Raw genomic sequence first — 14,638 nt, 5'->3', positions numbered from 1 at the left:
GCTGGCTGATCAATGAAAGAGATCGATTCGACTAATCGATGACCGGGGCTGTGAAATTTTTTTTTCTCTCAACTGATAGATCTATAACCAACGCTTTGTTTCATTTGATTTTAGCGATTATTTAAAACAAATTACAAACCTTTATAATAACAAGTTTTTAAATGCACAGAAAACTAGAGAATAAAGCTAATTTGCTTTCTTTAATCACATTTTTGGTCGCTAACATGGGTAAGATATCTCATGAGTGATCTAAATTGAGCTTTAAATTATCCACTTTTCCACAAAAAGTCATTTTGAATTTAGTAAAAGCTTGTAGAATTTAGTAAAAGCTTGTAAAAAAGCGGGTGTTCAACTTTTTAGCGCAATTTCCATTCTGGAGAATTGCGTTTATTAACTCGTCATTTCTGGGAATGTATGGATGGATGAATGTATGGATGTATGAATGTGTGTCCGGGCTTTAAGTCGTATCTCCTCCTCAACGAAGCAATATCGATGACTAGTTACAAAAGCAATTATGTTAAGCAAGTTACGAGGATGAACATAGGCCATAAAAATTCCGGGTTTCTTTCATGGATTTCCCGAAAAAGCCAAAAAACCTCGAAAAAAATGCAGTTTTTGACCCATATCTCGGCAACCAGACCACTTAGCGACTTGAAACATGTACCAATCGATTCCTGCCATAATTTAGAACAATTTTGCCGAAGAAAGTTTTCAAAAATATCCTTTCGTTCGGTCACAAAAATTTTTTTTGAATTAATTAAAATTTGGACCGAATTAGTAGGCATGTTTTTCCAACCACACCACACGCGTCATCACGTTCAATAGCTGCGCCATCACGTTCAATGGCTGCGACATCACGTTCGGTAGCTAGGCGCGCAATGGTTTTTAGTCATGTTACTCTATTGTAAATAAAACATGTAAAATACTGAAATTTTTTTTAATAAAAAACGTTTTAATAACTAACCAATGGTTTTACTAACCCTGCTCTTATTTACGCTACGACAGAGCTATTTTTAGATAACATAAGGAAATTGCGCTAAAATTGTCACTAGACTTTTTTTAATTACTTGTTTTTATTAGAATTGCTGAGCACAAGACTATCCACATTATTCGCTTGATGGATGCTTATCCACAGGTTGGTTTAATAAAGAACTAAGAGATTAAATTTATCCAGTGGATACATGTGAAAACGATAGAAAATCAAGCATCAAAATCTGCAGCAACTTGTCTCATATCCCTACCCTTGAACTTACTACTGCGACGCTTCCCTCCTCACCCCAGCTCACAAATGTGAAGACACCCCCACACCACACCATCACAAATGTGAAGACACCACCCCACCCACCAACTCACAAATGTGAAGACACCACCCCACACACCAACTCACAAATGTGAAGACACCCCCCACCCACCAACTCACAAATGTGAAGACACCACCCCACACCATCACAAATGTGAGGACACCACCCCACACCATCACAAATGTGAAGACACCACCCCACACCATCACAAATGTGAAGACACCACCCCACACCATCACAAATGTGAAGACACCACCCCACACCCCAACTCACAAATGTAAGGACACCACCCCACACCATCACAAATGTGAAGACACCACCCCACACCATCACAAATGTGAAGACAACACCCCCACACCCCAACTCACAAATGTGAGGACCCACCCCACACCATCACAAATGTGAAGACACCCCCACACCACAACTCACAAATGTGAAGACACCACCCCACCTACCAACTCACAAATGTGAAGACACCACCCCACACCAACTCACAAATGTGAAGACACCACCCCACACACCAACTCACAAATGTGAAGACACCACCCCACACACCAACTCACAAATGTGAAGACACCACCCCACACACCAACTCACAAATGTGAAGACACCACCCCACACACCAACTCACAAATGTGAAGACACCACCCCACACACCAACTCACAAATGTGAAGACACCACCCCACACACCAACTCACAAATGCGAAGACACCACCCCACATCCCAACTCACAAATGTGAAGACACTACCCCACACCCCAATTTTGCTAACCTAAAGACTCTCCGAACAGTTAAATGAAATTCTTTTTTCCCTTACTATTTTTTAAACGTATTTATAGTTTGACTCACTAACGGATGAACGTAGCAAGGATTACAGTACTTCCTTCTTCAATAGATTTGTGGCAGATGTTTTGTTTGTCATACTAAGCTTTGTGACCCAGTACTCTACTTATGGGGATTCGGCCTGTACATAAAATGTAAAAAAAAAATCGAATGTGTTTTTATTGTTTGCGCAGGCATACACACCACACGTACGAACATAACGATAAACACACATACACGCACACGCTCTCATATACATAATGTACTTGTACACGCATACTTACCGCACACTTAAAGACAAATATACACAAACATGTACACGCATACTTGCACATATACATACTGTTATTTTCACTGTTATTTAAAGGAATTCCAACCCGATTATAATACGTTTTAAAAACGCTGATATAACCACTCCAGAAACTCGTAATTAATGACACAACAAAATAATTCCCACGACATATTAAGGCCACAATTAATCTAAAGAAAATAAATCGATACGGTCGATTTATAAACATCTCCATAACACTTTGATCTGGTACATAAGAAACACAATTTTTTATCTCGTCGCCTTGAAATTTATAGTGAATGGCAAATACAGACACAAGTACAGCAAGAATATCACTGGTATAGCAGTGTTAACTAATTCTTTATAAATCTAATTGAATATTTAAAAATGGGTACAAATTATAGTAAATTATTATTAGGATTATTTTGACCCAGGGGCGTAGCGTGGGGGGGGGCGGGGGGTGCGGACCGCACCGGGTGACACCATTTAGGGGGGTGACACCAAGGCAAAAAATAGCAAAATATATAGAGAAAAACTCGAGGGGGGGGGTGCAAATCGAAAGTTTGAGGGGGGGGGTGCAAATCGAAAACTTGAGGGGGGGGGGTGCAAATCGAAAGTTTGAGGGGGGGGTGCAAATCGAAAATTTGAAAGTTTGTCCCTGGGAAGGGTCTCTATGCCTCTGGGGGGGTGACACCATTAAGTGCCGCACCGGGTGACACCCGACCTCGCTACGCCACTGTTTTGACCTACAGTATGTAGGCGTAAATCTACTAGTTAGATTTTATATTTTAATTTTTAATTTTGGATATTTTCTGATTTAAAACATTGATGGCATGTACTGGTAAATTTTGATATATTTTTTTTTAAATTTAAAAATGATTAGTTATTCGAATCCTCTACACTTTACTGCAGGGGTTCCCAACCTTTTTTTTTTTTTACTCTAGAGCACATTCTAAAATATCGGTAGGGTGGCGGGCACCACCTATTTTAAATCGACAAACTCCTTCCAGAGGCGTAGCGACCCTTCCCGTCACCCGGGGACAAAACTTTCGATTTGCACCCCCCCCTCAAACTTTCGATTTGCACCCCCCCCCCCTAAAACTTTCGATTTCCATCCCCTTCAACCTTTCAATAATGTTTATCAAAAAAATTCTGTCTCTGTCGAATAGTGAGAGGCGGGCACATACGAATCGTTCGGCGGGCGCGGGCACGGGGTTGGGAACCCCTGCTCTACTGTCTACGTATTTCACTTTTTTAAAAGGATTATACAGTTTACAGTTTATAAATAAAAATGTCTCAACAAAATAAGGACTATTACTCCACATAACTTCTTTACTGAAAAACGCATTCTATATAATGACTAAGCGTACATATTGCATTGCCTGGATACTGTGCTAAAAGTGTTTTAAATGTTTTACAGAAATAAAGTCATTTTTCAATTAATTTAAACAGTTTATTTTTCTACAAATTAAATGGCAACAAATTTCATCAAAGGGCAAGAACCGTGAAAATAAAACACTCAACAAAACATCAAGAGTAGTGGTCCTTCCATAAAAAACGGTCATCTCCCAGCAGTTCAGCCGTTTCCTTGTTACAATCAGCGTAGAACTCCCGCAAGACTTTCACTGTTTCCGGAAGTGCCACGCCCTTCTTTTCAACCGTCACCCGACGCCTAGCCATATTCACGATGTCTTCAATTTCTGAACTTGTGAGGGGAGCTGATGATAGAGGGAAATTAAATTCGATATGCCGAGAAATTATGGGATACGATTTGTTGTTCTTTTAAAGAACCCCGTCCCGGCGCCTATACTGCGAAAATGTACTCACGTATGTCCAGGAAGTCGAACACACCCTTCAGGGTCCCCTCCATGTCGTTTTTGTATTCAGTTGTGCGCGTCACGTGAAATGCGCTTCTCGGGAAAACCCGGAACCATTCTTTGAGAAACACCGAGTAGCACCCAAGATGGATTCTGACCTGAATTATGAAAATTACTAGCCTCAGTAGAAATTGTAATATTTTGAAATGTATGTTAAAGTATTTGTATTTAGTCTCGAGTTCGAATCCACGTTCAAGTCAGTAGAATGTTCCTGAGTCCACCCAGCCTCTATTAGTACCTAACTCAAGTTAGGGGAAGCAAAGGCGGCTGGGCAGAGTGCTGACCACACTATCCCTTCATATGCCGAGGTAATTTTAAAACAGATGATCTCTACTTCACCTGCTCCATGTGTCTTGGGGACGAACGGGAAAAGATAACAATAAAACTATCTGTGCTTATATGTCATTTTCTTTTGAACTTACCAATGAAAGTGAATATAAAAATTAAAGGAACAGTATCATTAGAGATTTAAAAAAAATCACTTTTTAAAATAGCGATAATAATAATCATGAACATTTTCGCTATACTCCTGTCTATTAAGTTGCACAAACAAGCTTAAAAATATGTTACCAAAGTCATGATTTAATAAACCAGGAGTGATCTCCCCTAAACTTTATTGAACATTCTTATATAACACTACGTGGCATGGCAAACTTGAGATATAGACATGATTTTTTTATCAATTTATACATACTTTCAACTTTGTAAAGTAGAAGAGAATTTCGTAGGGAAAATAATTGCACAACAAGTGAACAGCAAACAATGTATGTATAATAGTGCGGAATATTTGTACTTTACAAATTCATATGCGTTTTTTGAGAAATCGAAAATGGCGTAAAGTACTACTTCTGGTCACTGTAAATAAATCAAAATTTGAAAGAAAACAGATATTAGATCTTTTACTTATCTGTGAAATTTCGTCTATCTGTCAGAAACAGTACTCAAACCGAATAAATTCAACTTCCGGTTATCGGAAATCGCTAAAAAGTTGACGCAGAACTACAGATTTTATGTAATACTTATTTACGAAATTGCATCAACCTAGCTGAAACGGTATTCAAGCTATCGTATTCACAGACACACACACAGACACACACACAGACACACACACACACACGAACACACACAAGAAAGTAAAACTACGAACTAAAATCCATTTCTTAAGGAATAAAATTACCGGTAGCTTCTGGTACAAGTCAAAATCAAAGTAGCAGAACCTGGTTGAGTGGTTCTTGAGACAGGCGTTCATCATGTCTATGGCTTGGAGAGTGTGGTTGTGGAATTCTAGAGGGTTCTTGCCATATTCCAGGAATACGTAGTCGGAGTAGAGTCTGGCGGGGGGGGGGGGGGGGATCAAAATAAATTAAATGTGATGATAATGTAATTAACATTTTTCCATTGAATGCACACATACTTTAATGTTAATGTTGCGATAATGTGAAAATGGTAAATAAAAATATCAGAAGGTCTTTGTTAATCTTTGTACTAGAGCTAACTTTTTAAGGGAATAAACAAAAAGAATGCCATTTAAGAATCATGAGAATTTAAACATGAGAATTCTTGTGTTTTACTGTCTAACACATGCACACATACATACACATTCACACACATATGCAAACTCACTCTCACACACTTTCACACAAACACCCATGTATATATATATATATATATATATATATATATATATATATATATATATATATATATATATATATATATTTATATATATATATATATATGTATATATATATATATATAATTATTTTTTAACCTTTCAATCGGTTCCCTGAACTGTATGATTAATTTGGGCGCCCCTTTGTAAATGTACTTGAAAAAGTGGGGCGTCAGGATGTGTGGTTCATTTAGCCCTTCATTCTGGGGGATCATGGGCCAGCCCCGGAAGTCCCAGAGATCCATCGGAGTAGCGTCACCTGGTGATGTCAAGGTTACTATACGATGAATGTTTTTTTTTCTCTACACTATTATGTTTTACTGTACACTAATGGAGTTAGTTTATTCTTTTATTGTAATGTTTTTTACTTTACTTAAATACAATGCATAAAGCTTAGCAACATCGCATTTGCTTTTCTTTATAGTTATTTACATTGTAATGGATTATTATTATATTATGTTTAAAGAAAATCAGTTTTTTTAACACTTTTTTTGTGCTTGTTTCTAAAACGTATTTTTTAAGCAGTTTTTAATACTCTAAAATTTTTAATCCAGCAGCATTGCATGACTAAAAATAATTTCACACAAAATGAACGCAAACAATGTGCTTGGAACAGCACGGAAAAATAAATTGTATAAGAAATTTTGTTTCAGCCCGTCAAAGTCACATGGGGGGGGGGGGGATTATGTATGGTGATTCAACTAAGATTAGTATGGGGAAGGGGAATGACCTAGAGGGGGGGGGGTATTAGACAGAGGTGTGATATCTCCCTCACCGTAGTTGTACCGCACTACATTTAAATAATCAGAACATTTACCTTCACTTTTACCTACGATGTTTTCTCTCTCACCTGTAATAATTTCCTTGTTTTCGTTTTCAATTTGTTCAGCAGTTTGCGAAAACATGTCCATGTACATGTCCAATGTAATCTTTTCCTTGCCAGTTTTATTTTTATTCCATATAGCTGAAAATAGGAGATGGATTATAAATTTATTAGATATAAACCATGTTGATCTTTTCGCAACATTGATTCCGAACCAATTAAGATAATACACACAACACTGTCTTCACGGCTATTGCGTTGAATATAAATTCGCCACATTTAGTATTTTGTATTACTTTAGACTTTGGGATCAACAGTTAGCCTTCTGGCCATTTTTAGATAAGCCTAAAATAATAATTGAAATATTTCCAAAACCATTCAAGAAGTGAAATATGATAAATATAAATGCCTGTATATGACCATCATGGTAATTCAGAGGCGCAGCGACCCCTCCTGGGGCCCGGGAACCAACTTTCAATCTGGCGCCCCCCTCCCATGTATTTTTTACATATATAATTCAAAACTACAGCCTAAATGAGCTTTTAATTTTTTCCAACCCATTTTGGCGTCCCTAGGGTCGGCGCCCGAAGACATATGTACTCCCCCCCCCCCCCCAATTACTTACCGTATCTTGACCAAGACCAAAAGGTTGTCTCCTTTTGCAAAAATCCAGTGTTGCTTAAGATAAGCGGATGTTTGAGCATCCTACCATGGAGGTCCGTTGTACCACTTTTGTCCATTCCGATGATATAAAAGTATGGCAGACAGCGTAGCTTCTTTTTATTCGTTTCAACATATTCGTAAAAACATGGATTTTTGAGTCCCGGAACGAACTTGGGTAATTTCTGGTGGAAAAAAAGTAATATGAAAAATTCAACAACAACCTATCGTTACAATAAAGGTTCTTTAAAAAACTAATTTTTAGCTTTTAAAACTGTGCTCATAATTTTTGTGAGAAATTTTTATTCAATAATCCTGACTAAGCAGAGAAGATTGAAAAGATGCAGAATTTAAAAATTGTGTGAATTAGAATTTTTAAAAAATCTTCTGTAGTAGACAAAGGTATATATGTAAAAGCATTGGTCAGTAATAAAAAAAAGAACTTAGATATTTAGTGACTAAAGCTTTAGATATAACCCAGTGTACTCACAATACAAAAAATGTCCTCCACTCTGTTGAATTTTGTTGCTAGAGGATCCAAACATGACGGCTCTGGAAATATTTAGCCAAGTTATTTGGAAGGAATCTGTTTAGAACTGGTGTGACGGCGTGCTCGGATGGCAGAGCTTACGCCTGCTAACTCGAACGTTTCGAGTTCGGATCCTGGTATCGTTTGTGTAGGGTGTTTCTGAGTGGTAATTTCTGAGGCAATTTAAACAGATGAACTCTACTTCATTCACCCCATGAGTCGGACACAAAGGGGAAAAGATAACGGAACTGCTAATAAATAAATAAACTACTTTTATTGAAATAAAAATAAATGTAGGTGATTTCAACATTGATAATATAACGTTGTTCTGTTCCCAATTTGGTACATTTAAAAAAGATACACCGTGGCGGAGCACAGGTATGTAGCTAGTGTTAATTTAACACGGTGGGTGTATTAAGAGCGATATACATATTTTATCTTTTGTAACGTGTTTTCAATGTATCCTGTTACCATAGTCATTGCGTGCAAAGTTAGAAACAAATCAGTCCACTAGAAATTACATTTTTTTCAAAAATCGGAAAACTGTAACCCATCACTTCCGATCACCGGGAATCAATTAAAAATCGACGAAAATCTAGAGATTAAAATCTTTTGATTGTTTATTAAAATAATTCGTTCATCTAATTCTAACTGAAATGGGACTTACGTTATCTGTATTTTAGAAACCAGAAATATATTAAAGTACTGATTCCGGATATCGGTGGTTATTTCGAGAGTCATTCACCTTTAAGATCTTCTACTTATAAAGGGAATTTCGTCTACCAAAATAAAACAATATTTAAGTAATGGTATGCCCAAGGAATTAGAGCTGGTTACCGGAAATCGTACAAAGGTTAAAAAGAACCCCCGGATACAATCTGTTTAATGCTACTCAACTTATCAGCTTTTGAGAGGCCGGAAGAAGAGTACGTATAACTTTTAGTTACCGGAAATCGCTGAAAAGTAGATCGGAAACTAAAAGAAAGATAAAAAAAAATTGATTAGTGTAGCTTAAAAGCTACTCAAGTTATCGTGTTTACAAGCAAACACACAAACTAGTAGGATAGCAAAGCATGGCTGATCCGGTTCCGGAAGGAATAAAACGTTAAGATGTGTCAAAACCTGAATTCAAATTTTTGCACGTTTACATTGCTTTCTTTATTTTTCAGAATATGACAAAGTGGATATTGGTAAAACGGTGAAAACTGTCAAAACCTCATTTGTTTATTCACCACAATTACAATACCTTGTCCATACTCTGTAGGATATATAAAAACGTAAAAATGTACACATATTTCTCTGTACAAACCAATTACCTAAAGATTCGCAGTTAGTGCTTCGCTGGATGGTCATCCTAGAGACGCTTGACCAGGACAGTTGTGGGCGGACCAGGACTAAGACCGTTGCAGAGATTAGGAGGATTAATATCTGCAATTTTCTGAAGAACAAAAAACAACAATGGCTAACCAGATAGATCAACAACTAAATCCCTAACTTGCCATGTCTATTTGATTTATTAGTAATAACATGACAACTTACCAAGTGTATCTGACAACTTACCTAGTCTACCTGACAACTTACCTAGTCTACCTGACAACTTACCTAGTCTACCTGACAACTAACCTAATCTACCTGACAACTTACCTAGTCTACCTGACAACTTACCTAGTCTACCTGACAACTAACCTAATCTACCTGACAACTTACCTAATCTACCTGACAACTTACCTAGTCTACCTGACAACTTACCTAGTCTACCTGACAACTTACAAAATCTACCTGAAAACTTACCTAATCTACCTGACAACTTACCTAGTCTACCTGACAACTTACCTAGTCTACCTGACAACTTACCTAGTCTACCTGACAACTTACCTAGTCTACCTGACAACTAACCTAATCTACCTGACAACTTACCTAGTCTACCTGACAACTAACCTAATCTACCTGACAACTTACCTAGTCTACCTGACAACTAACCTAATCTACCTGAAAACTTATCTAGTCTACCTGACAACTTACCTAGTCTACCTGACAACTTACCTAGTCTACCTGACAACTTACCTAGTCTACCTGACAACTAACCTAATCTACCTGACAACTTACCTAGTCTACTTGACAACTTACCTAGTCTACCTGACAACTTACATAGTCTACCTGACAACTTGCCTAGTCTACCTGACAACTTACCTAGTCTACCTGACAACTTACATAGTCTACCTGACAACTAACCTAATCTACCTGACAACTTACCTAGTCTACCTGACAACTTACCTAGTCTACCTGACAACTAACCTAATCTACTTGACAACTAACCTAGTCTACCTGACAACTTGCCTAATCTACCTGACAACTTACAAAATCAACCTGATTACTTCTAATGTTTTCCTGACAACTCACCGTGTTTTTAAAAATGACGACAGACAATTTAACTTTATGCTTGACATCATCGCTGTGGAAAAACTAGAATCAAAAAAAAAAAAAAATTAATTACATTAATTTATTGATAACAGTTCACTTAACTTCCATTAGAAAAAAAAATATTTTTAAATTTCTGTTGTGTATTGCTACGTGTTCGTTATATTAATCTTTATTTCGATACGTTCTTCAAATCTAAAGATTGAATTGGTATACTTTACCTCAAAGAATCCTATTAATGTAAACACAATCTTACCCTAATGTTATTTAAATGTACATCCATAAGAATACTTTGTTACCTATTATAAAAAAATCTAACAGTAAGATATTTATATCTATTTATTGACATAAAAATGTAAAACGATTTTTTACCTCAGAATCGTATTCGTCCTGTCAAGTATAGATTGATCTTCTAACCGATGAATCTACTTGTAACAGGTGTTTTCACATTTAATTTCCAACTACTCTTATGTTAAAGATAAGTATCCTTAACGAATTGGGTTATAAAGAAAGTGAGGTTTAAAATTCGAATATAGTCTTAGGCATAGAACACGCACACGCAAACATATCATACATTCGCACACACGCACACAAATACAATTATATATATATATATATATATATATATATATATATATATATATATATATATATATATATATATATATATATATATTACCGTTATAGCTAGGTTGACGAAATTTCATATATAAGTATTAATCAAATTTTTAGTTCTATATCAAACATATATTTAAAAAAAAACTTGATTAATTAGTCTATTAATCATCTAATTACGTAACATTTTAATATTTTGACCTACGTGAAAAGTTGGAAATAGATATTCCCGATATCGAATTTGCGCTCGCAAGTTTCAGAGCATGACGGACAAATGACAAACACACACACTTACACACACTGACAGACAGACTTACATACAAAATTGCAAAACTAAGCTTTTCCGACTGAGGGATGGTTTTAAAAATCGATATTTGTAAAAACTCTCCATTACGATTTTGTACAGAATTATAGATACTTCCTCTTTACATCGTATGCGAGAAAGTAAAACAAAGAGAACATCACGTATTTAGTTCTAACGTCATCGCGTAGATACAAAAGAGCTGCTTCGAATGTCCTTTTGTTACTGGCGTTTGACCTCCGCGCATCATTAGATTTACTGGTTTATAATTTGTGTGACATCTGGTGTTAAAAATATATTTTAAAACAAATCAATTCGGCAAGGTTGTTGGAGAAACGGTTAGCACAGTTAGCGTTCTAACAATTATACCGTGTTCCTCTAACTCGTGTATGAAGATTTCCTTTATATTTTTATGATTTTTACTTTCTCGTATATACGAAGTATAGAGAAAGTCTTGTAAGGATGGGTGCAAAAAAATCGAGATTTTTACAAATCTCGACGTTTTACACCTCACTGATACGGAAAAACATAATTTTGCAATCTTGTCCGTATGTCTGTAGTGGTACTTTTTCTACTTTGAATTTTTCAAAAGCCTATAACTTGAGTACTATTTCAGATAGATAAATGAAATTTCACATGTAAGTAAAAGATCTAATTCTCTACCTTCTGTTAAATTTTGAGTAATTTCCGTTGACGGGAAGTACTAATTTACGCTATTTCCGATTTCTCAAAAACGCATCTAAATTTATAAAGTACTAATAATATTACGCACCATTATGAACATCTTTATTCGGCGTTCGCTTGGTGTGCAATACTTTTTTCTATGAGATTCTATTTTGTTTAAAAAGTTTATGTATTTAAAATGGATTAAAAATCATAACTATATCCCGAGTTCCCATCCCTATTTGTTTTATATAAGAATATTCGAGAAAGTTTAGGGGAGATCACTCCCGGTTTATTTTTACATGTGTTTTTCGAGAAATTGGAAATAGCGTAATATACTACTTCCGGTCAGCGGAAATTAGTCAAAATATGATAGAAGATAGAGAATTAGATCTTTTACTTACATGTGAAATTTCATTTATCTATCTGAAATAGTACTCAAGGCTTTTGAAAAATTCAAAGTAGAAAAAGTACCACTTCCGGTTATCGGAAATCGCTCAAAAGTTGATACGTATCTACGATTTTGATAAAATACTTATATATGAAATTTCAAAAACCTAGCTTTAACGGTACTCAAGTTATCGTGTTTACACAAACACAGACACACACACACACACACGATTACAATACTTTCTCTAAACTACGTAGGCCTATATACGAGAAAGTAAAAAAGTACTAATAATATTCCGCACTATTATGCACATTTTGTTTTAGCTTCGCTTGGTGCGCAATTCTTTTTCTACGAGATTCTATTCTATTTTTAAAAGTTTAAGTAATTAAAAATTATGTCTATATTCCGAGTTGCCATCCCACGTAGTGTTATGTAAGAATATCCGAGAAAGTTCAGGGGAGATCACTCGCGGTTTTTTAAATTTATTTAGTTCACATTTGTGTTCCTTCTGTGGTAAATATTGTAACTCAATTTTACATCCTTCTCTCTTTCAGTGAATTCGTTGAAACGTTCCCAAATCCTTTATTTAAGAAGTAGGCAAAGTTAGTTATTCTCTATCCTATACATATCCATATCTTTATATTCATGGTTATCTATTGCTATTGCTATCGCTAATCTTATCCTTATCTTAAACATATCCCACTCGCTATCTCTGTCTATATCACAATTCATTTTCTCAATCCATTCCCCGATCTATTCCCTATCCCTTTTCACTTTCCCCATTGCTATCCCTTACCTATATCCGTAGCTATCCCTATCCTTATCCCTTACGCTATCACAGACTTAAACCTTACCGTTTTCCTTTTTCTGTCCCTATTCCATTTCATTCTCAACGTCGTTATTCCTATTGATTACCCTTTCTAATTCCCTATTCAATTTTTCCCCAGCACCTATTCCTATCACTTATCTATTTCTTTACCTTTACTCATACCTGTAGCTGCACCAATCCTTGCCCTCTCTTTGTCTTAATGAACGTTGCATGATTGGTTAATACTTTTTGTTTTAGCGTCAGAGAATTGATGTAAAACTAATTTTATAAATCCGTAAAGCTATGTAGTATTCTGTATTCTTCGAATGTGTATGATTCAATAATGCAACTCAAAATGACGTTGGTCACGTGAAGTTTCGGCTATTTGCTCCACAGGTGCCGCTCAGCAGTAGCGTAGCGAGGGGGGCGGGGCGGGGCGGGGGGGGGGACACATATGTCCCCGGGTGCCGACCTTAGAGGGCGCCAAAATGGGTTGGAAAAATAAATTGAAAGGTTGAGGGGGTGCAAATCGAAAGTTTGGGAGGGGGGGGGGTACAAATCGAAATCTTGAGGGGTGGGGGTGCAAATCAAAAAGTTTGTCCCCGGGAAGGGTCGCTACGCCTCTGCCGCTGAGTGTTGAGTTCACTCACCTGTAAAACCACTTTCCCATTGTCGTGTTAAGCTCGCCTCTTGCTGTCTACATCCAGGTGACACAGCGATCGGAAGTCGTATTAAAACGGTTTTATAAATACGACGGGGTGGTCGTAATGTAGAGGGTTTGGCTGCTGGCCACAAAGTCTCGAGTTCGGACTCGAGTTGTGACCGCAGGACGTCCCTAAAGTCCACCCAGCTCTGATAGGATCCTGGCTTAGGTAGATTAAAGTTAAAGTGGCCTGGTATAGAGCTGACCACACCATCTCTTCATATGTCGAGGTCAAGAACAATAACTAGAATTAATTAAAGTATACATTGTTGAAATGTCGAATAAACCTTGGAAATAAACGAAAAAAACAACAACGCTTTGTATTTATCGTCTGGCATCATAAAAAATTAGGCTCTGTGACGATAATGACATTCTGGTGAAATAGAATACTTTGTCATTTAACATTTATTTTAGTTGTAACCTACAATAAAAACTCCCGTGAACTATATTAAAATTGTCTTTGCCTCGAGTTAACACTGACATCTCTCTTTACGCTTTTGACATCCCTCTTTTCTTTTATTTTTCAACGGATTTTGGACCCCCCACCTATGCACACACACACACACTTCTCAACAATGCACAAGAAACCATTTTTACAACCCGTAAAAATGTTTCAGAGAACCCAAAGGTAAACAAATGTCAGCAGTACGGCAGGGGCGCTACTCTGATCTGATAATGTGACTGCGTATGACTCTCCTGGTTAATTCCCTTGTCTGTTTTTTTTAATCTACCGCTGAAGTCTTATTCTAGGGACTCGATCTGGTTT

The 14,638-nt window shown here is 36.6% G+C and overlaps 1 protein-coding gene across 1 annotated transcript; it reads right to left on the bottom strand.

Annotated features, from left to right (window-relative positions):
- Window positions 1-3,942: 3,942 nt before the first annotated feature.
- LOC131957150 (carbohydrate sulfotransferase 15) lies at window positions 3,943-10,405 on the bottom strand. Its single transcript, XM_059321877.1, has 9 exons — window positions 10,374-10,405; window positions 9,290-9,411; window positions 7,935-7,996; window positions 7,410-7,629; window positions 6,812-6,925; window positions 6,061-6,220; window positions 5,467-5,620; window positions 4,240-4,387; window positions 3,943-4,130 (listed from the first exon to the last, which is right to left on the bottom strand). Exons 2-9 carry the CDS (start codon window positions 9,324-9,326, stop codon window positions 3,943-3,945), a joined length of 1,083 nt encoding a protein of 360 aa, XP_059177860.1. The 5' UTR covers window positions 9,327-9,411; window positions 10,374-10,405.
- Between the last annotated feature and the right edge of the window lie 4,233 nt (window positions 10,406-14,638).

Source organism: Physella acuta, unplaced genomic scaffold, assembly GCF_028476545.2.
Source record: "Physella acuta isolate Inbredline_101_S28 unplaced genomic scaffold, ASM2847654v3 ptg001214l, whole genome shotgun sequence".
Classification (NCBI taxonomy): domain Eukaryota; kingdom Metazoa; phylum Mollusca; class Gastropoda; family Physidae; genus Physella; species Physella acuta.
Note: the sequence above shows the minus strand (reverse complement) of the source record. Positions and strands in the feature narration are given on the sequence as shown.